The sequence below is a fragment of the Gadus macrocephalus genome, chromosome 15 (genome assembly GCF_031168955.1).
Source record: "Gadus macrocephalus chromosome 15, ASM3116895v1".
Taxonomy (NCBI): domain Eukaryota; kingdom Metazoa; phylum Chordata; class Actinopteri; order Gadiformes; family Gadidae; genus Gadus; species Gadus macrocephalus.
Genome location: NC_082396.1, coordinates 5,676,059 through 5,682,155, shown reverse-complemented (window position 1 = coordinate 5,682,155; position 6,097 = coordinate 5,676,059). Strand labels below are relative to the sequence as shown.

At 44.4% G+C, this 6,097-nt stretch overlaps 2 protein-coding genes across 3 annotated transcripts in view; one reads left to right on the top strand and one right to left on the bottom strand.

Moving 5' to 3' along the window:
- Positions 1-322: 322 nt before the first annotated feature.
- On the top strand, positions 323-4,445 carry mrpl2 (mitochondrial ribosomal protein L2). The gene is made up of 8 exons (XM_060073864.1): positions 323-460; positions 772-864; positions 944-1,133; positions 1,255-1,396; positions 1,561-1,676; positions 1,814-1,924; positions 2,026-2,099; positions 2,279-4,445. Exons 2-8 carry the CDS (start codon positions 793-795, stop codon positions 2,486-2,488), a joined length of 915 nt encoding a protein of 304 aa, XP_059929847.1. The 5' UTR covers positions 323-460; positions 772-792; the 3' UTR covers positions 2,489-4,445.
- Positions 4,446-4,816: 371 nt separating this feature from the next.
- The window catches only part of LOC132473652 (phosphofurin acidic cluster sorting protein 2-like), a 47,529-nt gene continuing 46,248 nt past the window's right edge, over positions 4,817-6,097 (bottom strand). For both annotated transcript variants that reach the window (XM_060073862.1, XM_060073861.1), the window contains one exon: positions 4,817-5,660. In XM_060073862.1, coding sequence (XP_059929845.1) covers positions 5,545-5,660 — 116 coding nt within the window. In that variant the 3' untranslated portion in view covers positions 4,817-5,544. The remainder of the gene's footprint in view (positions 5,661-6,097) is intronic.

Here is a 6,097-nt window from a genome sequence, read left to right as displayed (position 1 = left end):
TTATTCTGTTGTTATGCCAACACATGGCCGTTAAAATGCTCGTATCTGATGTAAATTGCTGCCTCTTCCTTCCTAACTCTCCTTTGAAATATGTTTTTGTTTATTGATGGTTTGTGTGCTTGTGTGTGTTTATGACAGTGATGCAATGGTTTCTTCTGTAGCCGGCGGAGAGGCACTGTCGCCCCCTAGAGGCCAAAGGGGCGAGCGGAGTCTGAATCGCTGTGAAGTAAACAATACACTTCAATAAATAACAATTATTTATTTATCATAATTATTATATATGTCATTATAATCCTAAATAAAAATCGACATAACATGTGTTTTAACGGTTAAAAAAAATAAAATAAAAATAAACAGCCTTTACGCGACGCCAATCCATCTACGTCATCATTCTACGACAGTCGGGCATGCCAGTTATTGAAGGACAAGCAGCGCTTACCGAGGATGAGACTCTTTTAAGGTTGGTCAAATATTCCTTCTTTATCTATGGCATGGTCACCCTTTTATCCGAGTGTGTCCGAACAACGTGTGTATGTAAGAAGAGTATGTTCCCGTTGTGTTTTCCTATCTAACATCCCAAATATACTGTCTCGCAACCCATGCAATTTCAACTGTGTCCTGAATCCTATGCAACCTAGCAAATAGGATGAAGGCATCTGTAAGCATCGTTGAGAAAGATACAACTTGCTTAATGCCTTCAAGCCAGCCTGTAGTTGTCTTGACACCTTATTGTATGCACACTACCAATACTGTTTACCTTCTGTCCCACAGTCTTGTGTGCAGGAAACAGCCATGGCTCTATCGTGTCTAAGTCGGGCTCTGCGCAGTCTGTCTCTTTCACAGACACCTCTGTTGTCATCGCAGGTACATAATACGTGGATTGCAAATCATGTTTCTTTGGCATATGCAACCATCTGGATTTAATCGCTTACTTTTTTCACAGACACTGGCTAAAGTGATACCTGACGTCCAACTTCCGTTACCAGCGCTGAGCCACAGTACTAATTTACAACTATGCAGAGGATTTTTAACAACGGCGTCTTTAGACCAGAACCAGACGAAATGGAAACAGCGGGATAAGTACACCATCAAGCCCATTGGAATGAAAAAGACCGGAGGCAGAGATCACACAGGTGAAGAAGACCACGGCGAAAATATAGCATCAACGATCTCCCAAATGTATTTTATAACATCAGAGTTGCGTTTGTCTTCTCCAGTGTAACACAACGTATTTTAACTTCCCCTGTCGCACAGGCAAGGTGCGGACACATGGTATTGGTGGGGGCCACAAGCAGAGGTACCGCTGGGTTGACTTCCAGCGCCTGCGCTTTGAAGAGGGAAAGGAGGACCAGGCCTTTGACGAGAAAGTTGTAGAAGTGCGCTATGATCCATGCAGGTAAGGAACGACTGGTTCACTGAAAGTCTAGTTTTGGGTTTGTGAGTATACTTGTTATTTGCGTTGTTATTGCTGTTGTCACAGACCTATTTCAAAGACACCACAGCTCCCTTTTTGTATGGATGACCTCATTAATCTGGTCAATCATGTCTTTCTCTGAAAAGGTCTGCAGACATTGCCCTGGTGGCAGGGGGAAGCAGGAAGAGGTGGCTCATCGCTACGGAGAACATGCAGGTCGGAGACCTCATCAAAACCTCCGGAGTCATCGGACGAATGGCAGGTCAGGGTTCAGCCTTCTCCATGGCCCGCATGTTGGATCAGAGTTACTGTGTACGATTAGGCCTGTTCTTCAAATGTTGACTGGACAGAAGGTATTTTGATTATTGACTATCTGCAATTCTATCTCACCACCTCCAGTCTCCGCCAACGAGGGCGATTCATACCCGCTCGGAGCTCTTCCTGTGGGCACTCTGGTGAACAACTTGGAGTTACGACCGGGGTCGGGATCAGTTTATATTCGTGCTGCAGGTAATATAATCGTGTTCCCATCCCTTTCATATTTTAAATGCTGTAATTTAATCTGATACCTAACAAAAGCTAACATTTTGTGTTTTTGTTTATTTCTTCAGGCACCAGCGGAGTCCTGCTGCGTAAGGTCAACGGGACGGCCATCGTCCAGCTCCCCTCCAAACAGCAGGTCCAGGTGAGCGTTGTTAAACCGCCAGAGAGGACGTTAGCGTCACATGGCCCCCTACTCTCCCTATCCTCTTGTTCAGAGTTCACCCTAGACTCTGCATTATTTTAAGTCGCTTTGGACAAAAGCGTCTGCTCAAAGCCCTAAATGTAAATGTTCCAACGCTAAACCCCCGCTTTGGTGCTCAGGTGGCGGAGACCTGCATGGTGACGGTGGGTCGCGTCTCCAACGTGGACCACAACAAGAGGATCATCGGCAAGGCGGGCCGCAACCGCTGGCTGGGCATCCGGCCGTCCAGCGGCCTGTGGAAGAGGAAGGGCGGCTGGGCCGGGCGCAAGATCAAACCGCTGCCGCCCATGAAGAGCTACGTCAACCTGCCCTCCATTTCAGCCGCTTGAGCACAGGGCTCTGACTTCGCTCTCGCTGTGTGTGACTGAGAAGTGTCTTTGTATCTATTAAGCAATTACGCCACAATAAAAGTGGAAAACCACGTGTTTGACTCTGGAAATGAAAACCCCAAATGCTGGTTGTACAGAAGATTAAAAACTTTATTTTAACACAAATGCTTGTGACAGCATGGAAAGAAACAAAACCATATAAAAAAATCAAAAACGTATTTACAACTATAGTAAAACATGCAAAGAGTAACCCATATTTTCTTAGTGGTAAATTTAAAAATACTGTCATGTCATTTAAAATAGGGTTTGTGCAAAGACACTTGGGTGGCATTTCAAATCCCAGGATCAATGAGGTGGCGCTTGGCAGGCTATGGAGTAGGACCACTTAAGGGGAAATGATGCATAAGTTATGTTGAAAGTTTGCTTACTGCAGTGCTTTAAGTTTGGTGAAAAAGTTGCTGTAAAAGCCGAAAAGCCAACTCACTGATCCATTCCTGTAAAACACCCCCATGCTACCTTTTTAAATCTAGGGTAAAATGTAACGGAGGTCATTGAAATACACCTGTATGCTCTTTATGACGTTTTAAAGGGCCATCTCTTTTACAGCCTTCTCCGGCCCTGGCTAGCACATCACAGCACAGGGCTTACGAATGGACACTGGCCGGGTCATCTCTGGAGAATTTAGCGAATAGGTATTAAAGTAGAGAAATGGAACAGCTCGAGTGTACAGTCACAGGGAGACATGTGGCGGTAGATGTTGAATAAGAGTTACTTTTAACATCAAGTAGCAAAGACGAAAGCGCAAAAGAAAAAAAAATACTTGTCAGACTTGGAGGCGCTCTATCCCGTCATGAACGCTGAGCCCCGGTTATAGAGGGCTCTTGTTGCACTCGGATAAAGAAATGCCTTCTGGTGACGGAAAGGTAGTGGTTTATATTTCAGACATAGCCTCCAACGACCTCCGAGCCCAAGTGTGTTCTGAATGGAGCTGAACGGTGGATTCAACCACAAAAAGTGCATTACACAGTGGGCGAGAAATTTACAAGAAATTACACATTGGACTAGTGTTTGCATTTTAGAAATCAAACAATTATTGAAATACATTTGGCATCCAGAAGAAATAAAGGTTAATTATTTGTGCTTTAAATTTAGTAGGAGGGGGGGAATTTGCAATTCACAATAGTACATCTTCTATAGTTTATATACAATACTATAAAAGACAGCTTGTTTAAGCTCGAAAGTCTTCACTTTATATAAAAAGCAACAACAGGTAATTCATCACCAAGAAGGCCCTTTTTTGCTATCTCTCAAAGGTTTCCTATTGCAAATAGTTCACATAAGTAACACACTTCAGGGAGTACCATAAAATATTTAGCACACCTACACAGACACACATAGGCAGTGACTTAAACCCTCTGCTCATCCCATCGCGTCGTGCGCACGTTAAAGTCAGACTTTCATAAAGTCCAAAACAAAACATTTCTTAGTATAGGCATATTCAACACTGAGTGGGTAACTTGTCTTAACGACGTAACATTTAACATTTTTTTGCACTACTTCCATATCAAGCCACATAGGGATTATTATATTTTGATGTTCTCGTTTAGCATTTGAACACTTAAAAGATGTAAGAAGTCGCAATTTTTTATTTGGACCAATATGAGCCACTTCGCTGAAGCAAACAAAGATTTAGGGAAACGCCATACTCTAAGCGGATTCCTGCAGGGACGAGACCAAGCCGTGTAGTGTATATTCAAAAGCGCTAAACCAACTGGATTTTGGCACATCACCACATATCTACTCAAGAAGTCCCGAACCACAAAGACGGGTTTCCAAGTGACGCTAATGAGAGCCGACGCATCTTCTAAACACAACAGACAAACATGTGGTTAGGAACCCCAAGTTACCCCTTACAAACAGGGGCAGGCCGGATGTCAACACAAGGGGAATCAGTGAACTCTGACCCCAAAAACAAAAACCTTCAAACCGAACATGACATGTCAGAACAAAAGGGATTCTTACATTTGGCATTCAGCTGTAAGAGTTGGACTATGTGGTTCATCAGATCAACTCTGCTTCGACTAGACCAGCTGTCCTGTTCCCAATCAAGTCCAGACACCACCAACATGAGCGTTGCTTAAATAGATGAACAAAGCACTGAGCTAATGCACTGTATATATGTGGTACAAATGCCTTATAGCTACATTCATAATAGCTACCATCTAGAATACAAATACTTCAATTGTTATCGTTTTGCTTGTTAGGTAAACAGGATGCTTCAAAGCAACAAGGCAGAAAGAAATAAACAGTGTAGTATGTTTGTCGCTATAAAATCTTTTTTTTTTCCTTTTTTTTTTTTTTTTGCTTTAGTGTGAAAAATTATATTAGAAACCAGAACACTGAGTTAATTAGAAGGGAAAGGATTCCATCTAGATTCACAGCAATATTCCAACCGTCAATAAACATACACAAACACAATCTCCAGCAATCTCATATGCACCACTGCACATCACTGTCACACGCCTCCGTTTTGTAGAGTAACAATAGCACGAGAATTTCACAGAAATAATAAAATGTTAACAAAAACAAAGTGCAAACACAGCTGCCGTCAAATCGAAATGTGGCAATTCTCTCAGACCTCAAAATAGTTTCCCAAGGTGGCAGCACAAATCTTACAAAATAGATACTTGTTCTTTTTCTCTCTCGCTCTCCCTTTCTCTCTCGCTCTCTAATTCTTTTGTAGTGTGTAAATATACAATAACGAAAAAACCGGCAACAACCTCAACAACATCAACATTGAAAGTTTAAACGCAGCAACTCAACGACATGGAACTTGCTGGCGGGCTGAGCGCGCGCGTTGGGGGCGGTGGGGGTGTGTGTGAGCCAGTTAAGGTTTCCACAGGAAAACTAGAGCGGCCCGGACCACCAGGGGGGGGGGGGGGGACGCTTCACCCCCAGCCCCCGGGAGCTCTTCCAGGGGGGACACAAGTGCAGAGGAGGGTCCGGCGTGGTCGGGATGGACAAGGGCCGGGGGGCGATGGGGGGGCGGCCCGGGGTCACATGGGCTTGGTGTAGCCGAAGATGCCCACGGGGAAGTGCTTGACGTGGGTGGGCCACTGGGCGGCCAGCTGGAAGAACTTGACGTCGTTCCACTCCACGCCGTCGATAGAAACTGCACGGAGGAAATTAACGTTGGGTCGGTTATATGACCCAGGGTTAAATAGGTTGGGACTCCAAACAATGTATCTGTTTACACGGTGTGGCGATGATATCATCGAAATAAAAACTCACAGTGAGCCCTTGGTCATACCTCGCTCTGCCACTTGATGGCAGCAGAGCATTTCAATTGCGTTTCTTGCGCTCATTACTTTATTATGGTTGTGCATTGGTCTGTACGGGTCTGTGTGTGTCTGTGTGTGTCTTGGTGTGGGTGTGTGTGTTTGGTGTGTGTGTGTGTGTGTGTACATGTTTTGGTGTACGTGTGCATGTGTTTTGGTGTGTGTCTGTTTGTGTGTGTTTTGGTGTGTGTTTCGGTGTGTGTGTTTTGGTTTGTGTTTGGTGCGTGGGTGTGTGCGCGTTGGTGTGCGTGTGTGTGCACGTGTGTTTGTT

Bases quoted from the DNA above. Each gene is read 5' to 3' on its own strand.
- mrpl2 (XM_060073864.1), top strand. From the start codon at position 793: ATGGCTCTATCGTGTCTAAGTCGGGCTCTGCGCAGTCTGTCTCTTTCA. The intron at 865-943 runs GTACATAATACG...CTTTTTTCACAG, and splicing joins CACCTCTGTTGTCATCGCAG to ACACTGGCTAAAGTGATACC. The intron at 1,925-2,025 runs GTAATATAATCG...TTATTTCTTCAG, and splicing joins AGTTTATATTCGTGCTGCAG to GCACCAGCGGAGTCCTGCTG.